The sequence below is a fragment of the Neolamprologus multifasciatus genome, chromosome 2 (genome assembly GCF_963576455.1).
Source record: "Neolamprologus multifasciatus chromosome 2, fNeoMul1.2, whole genome shotgun sequence".
NCBI lineage: Eukaryota > Metazoa > Chordata > Actinopteri > Cichliformes > Cichlidae > Neolamprologus > Neolamprologus multifasciatus.
In genome coordinates this window covers 12,450,634-12,464,219 of record NC_140440.1, presented here as the reverse complement: position 1 = coordinate 12,464,219, position 13,586 = coordinate 12,450,634, and the positions used below count along the sequence as shown (strand labels likewise).

General features: G+C 38.1%; 2 protein-coding genes across 2 annotated transcripts; both read right to left on the bottom strand.

Moving 5' to 3' along the window:
- Nucleotides 1-5,070: 5,070 nt before the first annotated feature.
- Nucleotides 5,071-7,564, bottom strand: LOC146524025 (uncharacterized). The gene is made up of 5 exons (XM_085134842.1): nt 7,522-7,564; nt 6,932-7,261; nt 6,156-6,765; nt 6,000-6,058; nt 5,071-5,894 (listed from the first exon to the last, which is right to left on the bottom strand). Exons 1-3 carry the CDS (start codon nt 7,562-7,564, stop codon nt 6,293-6,295), a joined length of 846 nt encoding a protein of 281 aa, XP_084990968.1. The 3' UTR covers nt 5,071-5,894; nt 6,000-6,058; nt 6,156-6,292.
- Nucleotides 7,167-11,356, bottom strand: LOC146524024 (uncharacterized). Its single transcript, XM_085134831.1, has 6 exons — nt 11,269-11,356; nt 9,502-9,678; nt 8,983-9,339; nt 8,696-8,858; nt 8,532-8,573; nt 7,167-8,422 (listed from the first exon to the last, which is right to left on the bottom strand). Exons 1-6 carry the CDS (start codon nt 11,354-11,356, stop codon nt 8,278-8,280), a joined length of 972 nt encoding a protein of 323 aa, XP_084990957.1. The 3' UTR covers nt 7,167-8,277.
- Nucleotides 11,357-13,586: the final 2,230 nt, after the last annotated feature.

Below are 13,586 nucleotides of genomic sequence, written 5' to 3'. Positions count from 1 at the left end.
CTCTTTACTGCCTCTTAGCTGCTGTAATAGCTTTCCTCAGTCTGTACTTCACAGCTTTGTACTCCATCTCATTGCTTGATCTGAATGCAAGAGAGTGAGTACACAGCACGTGTCGTCCCATTCCAGGACTTTATCTGAAAGCCAGGTCTCGGTGAAAATAAGACCGCAGCATTCTCTTATTTCCGTCATATTTTGTCAAGTTTGTTTTGGATTATTTACTCAAATGTAACTGAAGAAGACTGTAATTGGAGGGGGGGGGGGGTTGTTTCTTTTTTTGTTTTTTTATTTTTCAATATGCTGATGGATGTTAGGATTTCCACTCGTGTCTTGTAAGAAACAACAGTTATGGTTTTAGGTGTGAAACTCGTGTAGTAACCTGTTATACAGGTTATTGTTTGGTATGTTGGGAAAAGAGAGAATATTTTAGTGCATAAAATAGCACTGACTGCACACAGTATACCCGACTGGTGAGGAAAGCTGGAATGTGGACTCCAGCTTGTTGGTCTGGTGACCAAACATATTTTTCTTATTTTATAAATGCTTTTCAAACTCAAACATTATGACTAACGCCTGGATTTTCCCGTTTGAGTGCAGCTAGCCAAAAAGCGAAGAGCCAATTACTGCTAAATTGACAGAGTGAAAGTGGGCGGTATTCATATTCATACATTAACCCAAACCACTCCACTTAACTATTATTGTTGCTAATAAAATAAAATAAACTGCCCATTCCCAAACAGAACATGATCTAGTGTCTCTTGATTGTGAAACTCCAACCCAAACCCTAAAGCATTTTTCTTCACTTCCTTTGCTTTAATTTTTATGAAAGTAATTAGTGAGAACAGGTCGCCCTGATGCCCTCAGATAACACACACTGGACCTTAAGCCCTATATTCACACAATTTAACTTTCATACACAAACACATAAAAAGTGGCAGCCAGTTATTAGAAAACAATATATTTACTGGACATTTGAGGCATCCCATTCTCTTTGCTGCATCAATATAACAGTCATCTTCTCTTTATCATTATTACTGTCAGGTTGAAATTGTTAAATGTTGTCATCATTGTACTTAAATTTGTAAGTCTTGCCTTAAACTGTACGATCAAAGACATTCTTCTGTTTTTGTTCCCCAGCCTGTTGAATGGTGAGGGCGGCTATAGAGTAACTGTAGGCACATCCTCAGCAGGAAGTCACACATAACGCACCCCCATTCATACACACTCACGTGCACATACACACATACACACACACACACACAGTGTTTTAACCTTTTGTGACCATAGGGGTGTTTTACAATGGTTGTTGGTGTAAACTGTGTGTCGCACAATAAAAGGCTGCAGTGGGGTGATGTTCTTTGGAGTGGTCTGAGATCGAGGGCAGAAAGGCTGCTCTGATCTTCCCTTGCTAGCAAGTAAAACCGATCGATCGCTGCTCTATCTTGCTTTCTTCAAGTCTGAACTAGCGGGCCTGTTGAAACGCAGACCCAGCAATTACTTTCATAAAAATGAATAAAACAGTGGAAAACTTTGACTGGACACCATTTAACTTCTGTTGATCTAGCACCCAGAATGAATTTAGGTCCGATTCATGGTCTGGAACAACCCGTCCATTCTCTAAGCAATCTATTTTAAAACAGTGAATGCGGTGAGCGAGGTGACAACAGACAGTGAAGGAGGACTTCCCCTTTACAGACTAGAGTTAGTTTCTGATTCAAAAAACACATTTTAAAAGTTAAGTAAATTAAAGTAAATAAGAACACATGTGATTAGGATAGTGCAACTGGATGTCAGTTACACAGCTCAGATCTTTGTGTCAGGTTTGCACCAAACCCAGCGGTGTGAAGTCTCACTCCAAGTCAGGAAATGTTAGGAAGCTTTTCAAATACAAATGCACATTGGTGCACATGGGTTCGTTATATTCTTTTTACTGTTTATTACCACAAAGACACTCACACCTATAACATATCTTCTTTGAAAGCAACAGTAAAACAGCAGTGTACCAGCAGGGCAGATGGAAATACTATTATTATGGTCCTAGCTGACTCATAAACAAACTCCTTTATTTTGCAGTGATGTACAGTGCATTTCCCAAACCCAAAGACACAAACAGATAAGAGTATTTTTTATGTGTTTATGGTATTGGCATGAATTACTATATTTAATTGAAAATATGTACCTGTGTGCAAAAGGAAATATTAGTTCGTATCTGGTTAGGCTGAGACGTACTAACTGGTACAGTGCTTTCTATGTTTTTGCAAGATTATAAGATTACAGATACAAAGAACTGCAGTTACAAAGTGGCATGAGTAGAAAGGGTTAGAGGCTACAGAAAAGCTTGGTTGCACTAAATATTCTTTGTTTGTGTGTTAAATGTGGGTGGGGGGTCATTTACATTTCAATTAGTTTGTGCTTTGCTAACCTTAAACACCTTGTAGCTAAACCTTACATTCTGTGGAAGGACATCAATACTGTAAGACAAGAAAGACGGGCAACTTTGATTCTTCTTAATACAAGAGTTACTTAAACCTATCGTAAGAACAATATTATAAGATACTGTCATTGCAACTTATGTGTGTAATAAAATATTTGATAATAATGGTAATTATATTTTCCCCAATGGAAAACTGATTTGCAGCATGTCCACTCATCAAACAACACGAACATTGTAAAAAAAAAAAAAAAAAGTTTTATCAGTAGCATCAACAAAGTTCAATGATGGCAACAACCCTTATGGTTTAATATTGTTAAGCATGTATAAAGGACTGTCTCTTGGTCTTCACTGCAGGTACTTTATAACAGCAACTCGAGGGAAGCTGCGGAGAGGATGGTCTAAACATAACAAGACAGAGGTCGCCTTCCTCAACACCTCCCTGTTGTAAAAATCCACAAGCAAGGTCTGAGCCACAGATTCAAGTCTTTCAGACAGCTGAGTGTCCGACATCCTAAAACGTTTAGTATGTCTCAAAAATTGTATCTGTCTGTACCTATAACACAATCTGAGCTGCAAAAGTTTGATAAGATTGCTGTACCTGAAAACAAAATTTAGTTGGTGAGACCTTAAAAGTTCATTTAGCACTTACTGCACAAGGTGCCAGGCATGACATGCCACCAAAAAGACAAAGATTTTTATACAACGGATTAAATCAAATGCAGAGAATCTTACTACAGAATTGGTTGAAATCTCCTGCTTCTACAGAAATACCTCAAGAGATAATCCACTGATGGGCCCAAATTATATCAGGAACACCTGTCCTTAGTACAGGTCAGGTATCTAAGCATGAAATATTGATCTTTAGGCAGAGCAGCTTAGAGATGCTCTGCTTGCTTAGTCATTCATTCGTCACTCATAACATTATACAGTGGGGCAAAAAAGTATTTAGTCAGCCACCGATTGTGCAAGTTCCCCCACTTAAAATGATGACAGAGGTCAGTAATTTGCACCAGAGGTACACTTCAACTGTGAGAGACAGAATGTGAAAAAAAAATCCATGAATTCACATGGTAGGATTTGTAAAGAATTTATTCGTAAATCAGGGTGGAAAATAAGTATTTGGTCACCTCAAACAAGGAAAATCCCTGGCTCTCACAGACCTGTAACGTCTTCTGTAAGAAGCTTTTCTGTCCCCCACTCGTTACCTGTATGAATGGCACCTGTTTGACCTCATCATCTGTATAAAAGACACCTGTCCACAGCCTCAACCAGTCAGACTCCAAACTCCGCCATGGCCAAGACCAAAGAGCTTTCGAAGGACACCAGGAAAAGAATTGTAGACCTGCACCAGACTGGAAGAGTGAATCTACAATAGGCAAGCAGCTTGGTGTGAAAAAATCAAACTGTGGGAGCAATCATCAGAAAATGGAAGACATACAAGACCACTGATAATCTCCCTCGATCTGGGGCTCCACGCAAGATCTCATCCCGTGGGGTCAAAATGATCATGAGAACGGTGAGCAAAGATCCCAGAACCACACGGGGGGACCTGGTGAATGACCTGCAGAGAGCTGGGACCAAAGTAACAAAGGTCACCATCAGTAACACACTACAACGGCAGGGAATCAAATCCCACAGTGCCAGACGTGTTCCGCTGCTGAAGCCAGTGCATGTCCAGGCCCGTCTGAAGTTTGCCAGAGAGCACATGGATGATACAGCAGAGGATTGGGAGAATGTCATGTGGTCAGATGAAACCAAAGTAGAACTTTTTGGTATAAACTCAACTCGTCGTGTTTGGAGGAAGAAGAATACTGAGTTGCATCCCAAGAACACCATACCTACTGTGAAGCATTGGGGTGGAAACATCATGCTATGGGGCTGTTTTTCTGCCAAGGGGACAGGACGACTGATCCGTGTTAAGGACAGAATGAATGGGGCCAAGTATCGTGGGATTTTGAGCCAAAACCTCCTTCCATCAGTGAGAACTTTGAAGATGAAACGAGGCTGGGTCTTCCAACATGACAATGATCCAAAACACACCGCCCGGGCAACAAAGGAGTGGCTCCGTAAGAAGCATTTGAAAGTCCTGGAGTGGCCTAGCCAGTCTCCAGACCTCAACCCCATAGAAAATCTGTGGCGGGAGTTGAAAGTCCGTGTTGTTCGGCGACAGCCCCAAAACATCACTGCTCTTGAGAAGATCTGCATGGAGGAATGGGCCAAAATACCAGCTACTGTGTGTGCAAACCTGGTAAAGACCTATAGTAAACGTTTGACCTCTGTTATTGCCAACAAAGGTTATGTTACAAAGTATTGAGTTGTATTTTTGTTATTGACCAAATACTTATTTTCCACCCTGATTTACGAATAAATTCTTTACAAATCCTACCATGTGAATTCATGGATTTTTTTTTTCACATTCTGTCTCTCACAGTTGAAGTGTACCTCTGGTGCAAATTACTGACCTCTGTCATCATTTTAAGTGGGGAACTTGCACAATCGGTGGCTGACTAAATACTTTTTTGCCCCACTGTATATTTAGCAGTTAATCAGCAAATTATGTTATCATGTCTAACACGTCCTTGAACATGTGTGATTGGGAATATTTAGATTATCTTCTTATATGGAGTAATGGCTCAATCATGATAGAATTAAATGAAAAGCACTGTTGTTATTTTAATGTGTTGATTTCAAAGATAAATCATGAATTTGTCCTTTATTTTGATTTCATGTTGGATGGATTTAATTGATTCCATTTTCAGAGCACTTGTGTTGCACAGCAACAGTCAAACCAGCATCAGTTTGCATCAAATGGAAACAGAGTTACACCTCATATATGATGAAGTCTTTGGTGGAAAGCTGAGAAACCAGAGATACTTCAGACATCATTTGATTGTTTTAATAAAGCTTCTGCAAGAGCCTCAGAAAAAGTTTATTTTCTGCTTATTTTCTGAACACCTGACAAAAATAGCTGAAAGATACAAAGAACTCACAAAACAAAGTAGTATTTAGATGTTTCTGTGCAGATTTCTGTATTTCTATTACAGCGGACACAAAGCAAAACAGAAAGAGTAAAGGAATGCATTTAAAACACACTAAGAGTCTGGGCATGCCAATATAACATATCAGTGCAAAGTGAAGTTGGATTTTGTTCTTCCAAATTGAATTCTCGTGAGTTACTAAAGGTAAGCCAAATCATTATTCATATTTTATGTACAGTCATCACAAATAAATACATCAGGTTTAAACATACAATAACACATTAGTTGCCACATAGTGTATTAGCTGATGGTCCAGGGAGATGAAATACAAGCTTTGCTTAAGCTTCACTTTTTCCACACTCAAAAGCTCTGACATCAGAGTAAATACAAATTGTCTCTGTAGCTCTGGTATTCCTTCTCTCTGCTTTGCGAGTGTTTCTCTTAGTAAAAGTTGGTGCAGCATAAGTCAATGAGTCCTCATGTCTCTGAGAAATTAAGAAAAACAATCTATCAACTATCATCTGTAGACTAACAAGAAAAATTGCTGATAGTTTTGTTTCTGTCAGACTGTTTATTTCTAAATTTCTTACTTGTTGAATTTGTTGTTCTGTCCTAGCTGTTTCTGTATTTGTTTGTAGAGAAGCAGCAGCTGGATTAAAACAATTTGAACAAAGGAAATAACTGTAAATAGTGACCAGCAGCAAATGTTTCTCTGTATTTTACTTTACTGAAATAACTCTTCTTACCAGAGGTTTTGTGTTTTCCTTTGATGGTATAAATGAGGAAGGCTATAACAATCAGGCTTATGCTGAGAGCAACACATAGCAGAAAGACAACGGTGTTGGTCTTCTGCAAATCCCAATGATGGACAACTGAAAGTATATTAAAAAATAAAGCTCTTATTTAATGTGAAGTAATATTGAACTGTTAAGCTAATATTGATGTGTAATAATAATGTATTAATATTGACTGAACAATAATTTACAGAAAAAAACTTACCTTCAATATCGAGTTTTGTTCCATTTCCAAACAGTATCTCTCCACATGTGGCCACAGCACAGTAATAAGTTCCTGTATCAGAGAAGCTGATGTTCCTGGAGAAGTTGTAGACACATTTCTGTTGGGAGGCAGCCTCAGGACTCCACTCACAATAATTACCATTGTTTCCTTGAATATACATTAAACTTGGATGAGACTCATCTGGTTTGGCTCTGTACCAGTACACACTGTGATCTTCTGTACATGTTCTGTTCTCAGAATTAGAGACGACTGAACACTGCAGAGTTACTGGGTCTCCTGGATGGACTGGATTAGACAAAGAGTCTTGAGTGACACCAGTGATGCCTGGGTCAGGTCCTATAAAATAAAAATATAATGAATATGTTTCATTACATTCAGTTAAATCAAAAATATATTAAATGAGTGCATATTTAGCAAATAAAATTGTTGCAACTAAACATAAGAACTGCAAATAATTTTGCTATTCCTGGAACATTAGTGTTGCTGTTTCTGTTTCACTTACCTTTGACTCGAAGAAAAGTTCCTTTCAAAAATGTCATCTTGCGCTGACTTTCTTTGATGCAGTAATAAACAGCTGTATCGCTTAACTGTGCTCCGTTGATATGTAGAACAAAAGATCCAGGCTCTTGTTTTGCTGTAATATGATGAATCTTTTCAATAGTCGGAACATCATGAGATATTGTTGATCCTAAAACTTCAGGAAAGCTCTGAGAAACAAGTCTGATCCAAAATAAGTTTGTTGAAAGCCAACGATGATCCCGGGAACAATTTAGAGTCACATTTTGCCCAACAGCAACATTTTTGGTGTCAAAGATCTGATGATCTGAGCATCCTGAAAATTAAAAGCAGAATCATGGTTACCAACAGTCATATAGTCTTGTAGATTAATACACCACAGTGATTCAGTGATTAACAATTCTGTACTTACGCCCAGTTTTGATCAGGAGCAGTATATAAAAAATTGTCAGCATTTGTTTTTCCTCCTCTTGACACAGCAGACGTTTTGAAGCTGCATTATGAAAGGAATTTGTCTACATTTAACCATATCAAATGGGAGGGAACAATTTTAGAGCAATCTTATTGGCTTCTCACTCTGGTGCTGTTTCACTGCACTACCACAATGGAAATATGCCATACCCAAATACATGAAACAACACCAGCAACACACTCACAGTATTTTATGTTTGACTCTCATGTTGGTTTTCTTACAGTGGGCTGTTTACAGTAGACAACACTTACTTTGTTGACAACAGTTTTCTCAAACGGAAATCAAAACAGGAAAATGTGAAGGCTGTGCATGATGTTAGTTATTGTTCCAGATACAGGGTTACCCTATTTTATTAGTTTCACACTTAGGTCATGCAGAAATAACTGTCATGTAAATGCAAAGTAAAATATTAATAGAGATACAGTCATTGTGAGTCTTTATTTGCTTCATCTGCACACACACACATGCATGTTGTTATCCAATTTACCTTTGTCACAAAGCAAAACAGAAAGAGTGAAGAAAACGGGACTTTAAAGTAAACAAATACAAAGATGTGTTGTCTTGTAGTTGTTCCAACCCAAATTTTATGTCTGATGACATGCTGAACTTAATTTCACATATTCATCATTTAAATGTTTTTCTTTTCCATTTCCAATATCCAGACTCAGAGAGCAGAGGCTGGGTATTCCAATATTAAATATCAATCCAAAGTGAAGCTATATTTTATTTTTCTAATTGAATTCAATAATCCAATTCAATATTCTTATTTAATATACAGTTGTCACAAATACATACATAACACATTAGTTGCCACATAGTGTATTCACTGATGTTGTAGGGAGATGAAATACAAGCTTTGCTTAAGCTTCACTTTTTCCACACTCAAAAGCTCTGACATCAGAGTAAATACACATTGTCTCTGCTTCTCTTGCATCCCTTCTCTCTGCGTTGCGAGTGTTTCTCTTGGTAAAAGTTGGTGCCGCATAAGCCAATGAGTCCTCAAGTCTCTGAGAAATAAATAAAAATAATTATCAACTTGTATGCACATCTGTAGACTCTCACTAAAAGTTAAAGTATTTTTTTCTGTCAGGCTGTTTATTTCTAAATGTCTTACTTGCTGAATTTGCTGTTCTTCACTAGTTGTTTCTGTATTTGTCTGTACAGAAAAAGCAGCTGAAAAAAACAATTTAAAAAACAGTAAATAACTGTATAGTGATCAGAAACAAATGTTTCACTGCATTTTACTTTACAAATAAGTCGCAGCTAATAGGACGTTACTGAATATAATTTGAGAAATCAATCAAACTCTTCTTACCAGAGGTTTTGTTTTTTTCTTTGATCGTATAAATGAGGAAGGCTATAACAATCAGGCTTATGCTGAGAGCAACACATAGCAGAAAGACAACGGTGTTGGTCTTCTGCAAATCCCAATGATGGACAACTGAAAGTATGTTGAAAAAAGTTCTTATTTAACGTGAAGTAATAGTGAAATGTAAAACTAATATTGATGTGTAATAATAATGTATTAATATTGACTGAACAATAATTTATAGAAAAACACTTACCTTCGATATCGAGTTTTGTTCCATTTCCAAACAGTATCTCTCCACATGTGGCCACAGCACAGTAATAAGTTCCTGTATCAGACGAGCTGACGTTCCTGGAGAAGCTGTAGACACATTTCTGTTGGGAGGCAGCCTCAGGACTCCGCTCACAGTCATAACTATTGTTTCCATGACTATAAATTAACCTTGGATGAGACTCATCTGGTTTGGTTCTGTACCAGTACACACTGTGATCTTCTGTACATGTTCTGTTCTCAGAATTAGAGACGACTGAACACTGCAGAGTTACTGGGTCTCCTGGATGGACTGGATTAGACAAAGAGTCTTGAGTGACACCAGTGATGCCTGGGTCGGGTCCTATGAAATAAAAATAAATATGTTTCATTACATTCAGTTAAATCAAAAATATAATAAAATTAGTGCATATTTAGCAAATAAAATTGTTGCAACTAAACATAAAAACTACAGATATTTTTGCTATTCCTGGAACATTAGTGTTGCTGTTTCTGTTTCACTTACCTTTGACTTGAAGAAAAGTTCCTTTCAAAAATGTCATGGTTCGCTGTCTTACTTTGATGCAGTAATAAACAGCTGTATCGCTTAACTGTGCTCTGTTGATATGTAAAACAAAAGATCCAGGCTCTTGTTTTGTTGTAATATGATGAATGTCTTCAATAGTCGGAAAATAGCTTCCAGCTTCCAGTTTGGATTCAGGAGACAGACACTATCTCTACTTTTAAGATTAGGCTTCAAACTTTCCTTTTTGCTAAAGCATATAGTTAGGGCTGGACCAGGTGACCCTGAATCCTCCCTTAGTTATGCTGCAATAGATGTAGGCTGCCGGGGGATTCCCATGATGCATTGAGTTTTTCCTTTCCAGTCACCTTTCTCACTCACTATGTATTAACAGACCTCTCTGCATTGAATCATATCTGTTATTAACCTCTGTCTCTCTTCCACAGCATGTCTTTATCCTGTCTTCCTTCTCTCACCCCAACCGGTCGCAGCAGATGGCCCCGCCCCTCCCTGAGCCTGGTTCTGCCGGAGGTTTCTTCCTGTTAAAAGGGAGTTTTTCCTTCCCACTGTCGCCAAAGTGCTTGCTCATAGGGGGTCATATGATTGTTGGGCTTTTCTCTGTATCTATGAAGCGCCTTGAGGTGACTTTTGTTGTGATTTGGCGCTATATAAATAAAATTGAATTGAATTGAATTGAATTGAATTGAAAATCATGAGACATTGTTGATCCTAAAACTTCAGGAAAGCTCTGAGAAACAAGTCTGATCCAGAATAAGTTTGTTGAACGCCAACGATGATCCCGGGAACAATTCAGAGTCACATTTTCCTCAACAGCAACATTTTTGGTGTCAAAGACCTGATGATCTGAGCATCCTGAAAATTAATGACAAACAGAATCATGCTCATCAAAAGTGATACAGTCATATAATTGTTTATGTTAATACACAACGGTGACAGTGCAGTGATTAAGAATTCTGTACTTATGCCCAATTTTGATCAGGAGCAGTATATAAAAAAATGTCAGCATTTTGTTTTTCTCCTGTTGACACAGCAGACGTTTGAAGCTACATTATGAAAGGATTTGTCTACATTTAACTGTATCAAATGGGAGGGAACAATTTTTAGAGCAATCTTATTGGCTTCTCACTGTAGTGTTGTTTCACTGCACTACCACAATGGAAATATACCATATACAAAGCCTAAACACATGAAACAACACCAGCAACACATTTATGTTAATTTATGTTTGACTCTCATTTTGGTTTTCTTACAGTGGGCTGTTTACAGTAGACACATACTATGTTAACAACAGTTTCCTCAGGAAATCAAAACAGGAAAATGTATTATGGCCTTGGTGAGACTGTGTATGATGTTAGTTAAGGTCTGTGAAGGTTCTCAGTCATCCAGCTCATCGTAGTCAAAGGAGCTTGCAAAGAAAAGCGTCTGGACTTCTTTAAGTTGCTTGAAGACGTTTCACCTCTCATCCGAGAAGCTTCTTCAGTTCTAAGGTCAAATGGTGGAGAGTCCCAGATATAAACCTAGTGGGAGTTTCCCCCCACAGAGGGACAAAAGGACCCCCTGATGATCCTCTAATCGCCTGAGCCAAGGTGTGAAACTGGGTGTGGGTCCCAATCAGCCAGAGTTTCGGGTGAGCTCATTGTGACATTTTGAGTTCCCTTCCCAGACGCCTTAACGCCCACTCACATCCTGGGCCATCTGACCTCAGGAATTCGCATGATAAGGTGGGGCCAGGTTTCACAATGAACTCACCCGAAACTCTGGCTGATGTCTTACCGCTTTTGCATTTCATTAAATACTTATTAATGAAATTTGAACTCCTGTTATGGAGGTTAGACATGCTTCGTACCCGTCTATAACCATTGTTCTTACACTATACCTGGCTAAAGTAAAGTAACTACACACTTCAGGTCTGAACTTTGACACCAGGGCACCTGCTCCCCCTCACTATTCAGCCCTTCACCTCTCCTGTTCAGGCTTGAAAAATGTTTGATTCGGTTGTTCTGCTCTGGATTTCATTCTTTAATTGCTTGGATTCGTTTTCGTACTACATACATACTAGACACAAGATAAGATGGTAATTGACTATTAAAGAACTTGTATGTGAATAGAAGTATTTTAAATGTGAGTCTAGATTTAACAGGGAGCCTATGAAGAGAAATATGACAGTACTCTTGCTGTAGCACTTTTGATCAACTGAAGGCTCTTCAGGGAGTTTTTAGGACCAGTTGCTTCAGCCTGATGATAATACATTACAACAGTCCAGGTTAAAAGTAAATAAATACAGGAACTCATTTTTCAGCATCACTCTGGGACAGGATGTTTCTAATTTTGAAGCTATTGCAAAAATGCAGGAAAGCAGTCCTCTATATTTGTTTAATATGCACATATCTTGGACATATCCTTATCAAAAAGAACTTCAAGATTCCTCGCAGTATCACTGGAGGTAAAGGTAATGCCATCCTGATTAATTATCTGGTTAGACAAGATTTTTAGGGATGAGTACAATAACAGTTTAAATCGAAATTAGAAGGCAAGGCAAGGCAAGGCAAGTTTATTTGTATAGCACAATTCAACAACAGGGTGATTCAAAGTGCTTTACAGAGACATTAGAAACAAAAACAAATAAAAAGCATGATTTAAAATTGATTAAAACAAGCAAACAAACAAACTAATTAACAAACAAACAAACAAACCAGTATATAAAATCAAAACAGATAAAATCAGTAGTTAAAATATAAGTTTTGAAATTTAAGCTTAAGTGTGGATTTGGTGCTTTATTTAAATGCAGCTGAGAATAAGTGAGTCTTAAACCTGGATTTAAATAAACTGAGTGTTTCAGCTGATCTGAGGCTTTCTGGGAGTTTGTTCCAGATATAAGGAGCATAAAAGCTGAATGCAGCTTCTCCGTGTCTGGTTCTGACTCTGGGAACTGATAAAAGACCGGATCCAGATGACCTGAGGGATCTGGAAGGTTCATACTGGGTCAGGAGGTCACTGATGTATTTTGGTCCTAAACCATTCAGAGCTTTATAGACCAGCATCAGAACTTTAAAGTCTATCCTCTGACGGACAGGCAGCCAGTGTAAAGACCTCAGAGCTGGACTGACGTGGTCCACTTGTTTGGTCTTAGTGAGGACTCGAGCAGCAGAGCTCTGAATGAGCTGTAGTTGTCTGACTGACTTTTTAGGTAGACCTGTAAAGATGCTGTTACAGTAATCAAGCCTACTAAAGATGAATGCATGGACTAGTTTTTCCAGGTCCTGTTGAGACATCAGATCTTTTATCCTTGATATATTCTTGAGGTGATAGTAAGCTGATTTTGTTATTGTCTTAATGTGTTTTTCTAAGTTTAGGTCTGCATCCATCACTACACCCACATTTCTCGCCTGGTTTGTGGTTTTTAGGTGTATAGACTGAAGTTCTCTAGTGACCTGTAATCATTTTTTTTAGAAGCAGAAAATTAGAGGTCACCAGGTCTTTATGTCTTTCACATCAATTCAAGTCAATTCAATTGGAATCCCATCCAAACATAATTTACCACAATAATATCAGAAGGCAACAGAAACAGAGATGTGTCTACAGTCTGTCCAAAACTATAACAAATGTATCTGAGTTGGGATGTACAAAACTAGTTAGCTAACATAAACTGATGTAAGTCTATGGACCGCAACCAACCAACCTGATGATGTCACGTTCTGTACTGGCACGAGCTGGCCCTAAATACGTTTTAAAAACTTTAACTCTAAGCACTAATTTCTTAACTCCAGCTACACTGAGTATCTATGTCAGTTTATGAGAGAAGGGCTCATGCTGTAAATTAGCCTTTATCAATGAAGTGTTTCATGTCCACTTTAAGTTAAATCTCTTCAGTAACTCCATGTTTATATTGGCTTTGTACTGGTTAGGGATTTCTTATTCCACCTGCAAAACCCCTAATCCATGGATCAACAGTTCCAAATGCAGATAAACACATCAATTAGTGAGGTTTAATCAGGATAAGATTACCTGATTACCTTTTTGCAGAAAAGTATGGCTATCAGCTGCAGTGTATGCACTTGACAGTTGTC

Coding starts and splice junctions, on each gene's coding strand:
- LOC146524025 (XM_085134842.1), bottom strand. CDS start 7,564: ATGGCATATTTCCATTGTGGTAGTGCAGTGAAACAGCACCAGA. Junction 7,262..7,521: donor TGCAGTGAAACAGCACCAGA/GTGAGAAGCCAA, acceptor TTTAATTTTCAG/GATGCTCAGATCATCAGATC. Junction 6,766..6,931: donor AACTTTTCTTCGAGTCAAAG/GTAAGTGAAACA, acceptor TTTATTTTATAG/GACCTGACCCAGGCATCACT.
- LOC146524024 (XM_085134831.1), bottom strand. CDS start 11,356: ATGTCTAACCTCCATAACAGGAGTTCAAATTTCATTAATAAGTATTTA. Junction 9,679..11,268: donor GACATCAGCCAGAGTTTCGG/GTGAGTTCATTG, acceptor CCAAACTGGAAG/CTGGAAGCTATTTTCCGACT. Junction 8,423..8,531: donor AAGAACAGCAAATTCAGCAA/GTAAGACATTTA, acceptor TATTTCTCAGAG/ACTTGAGGACTCATTGGCTT.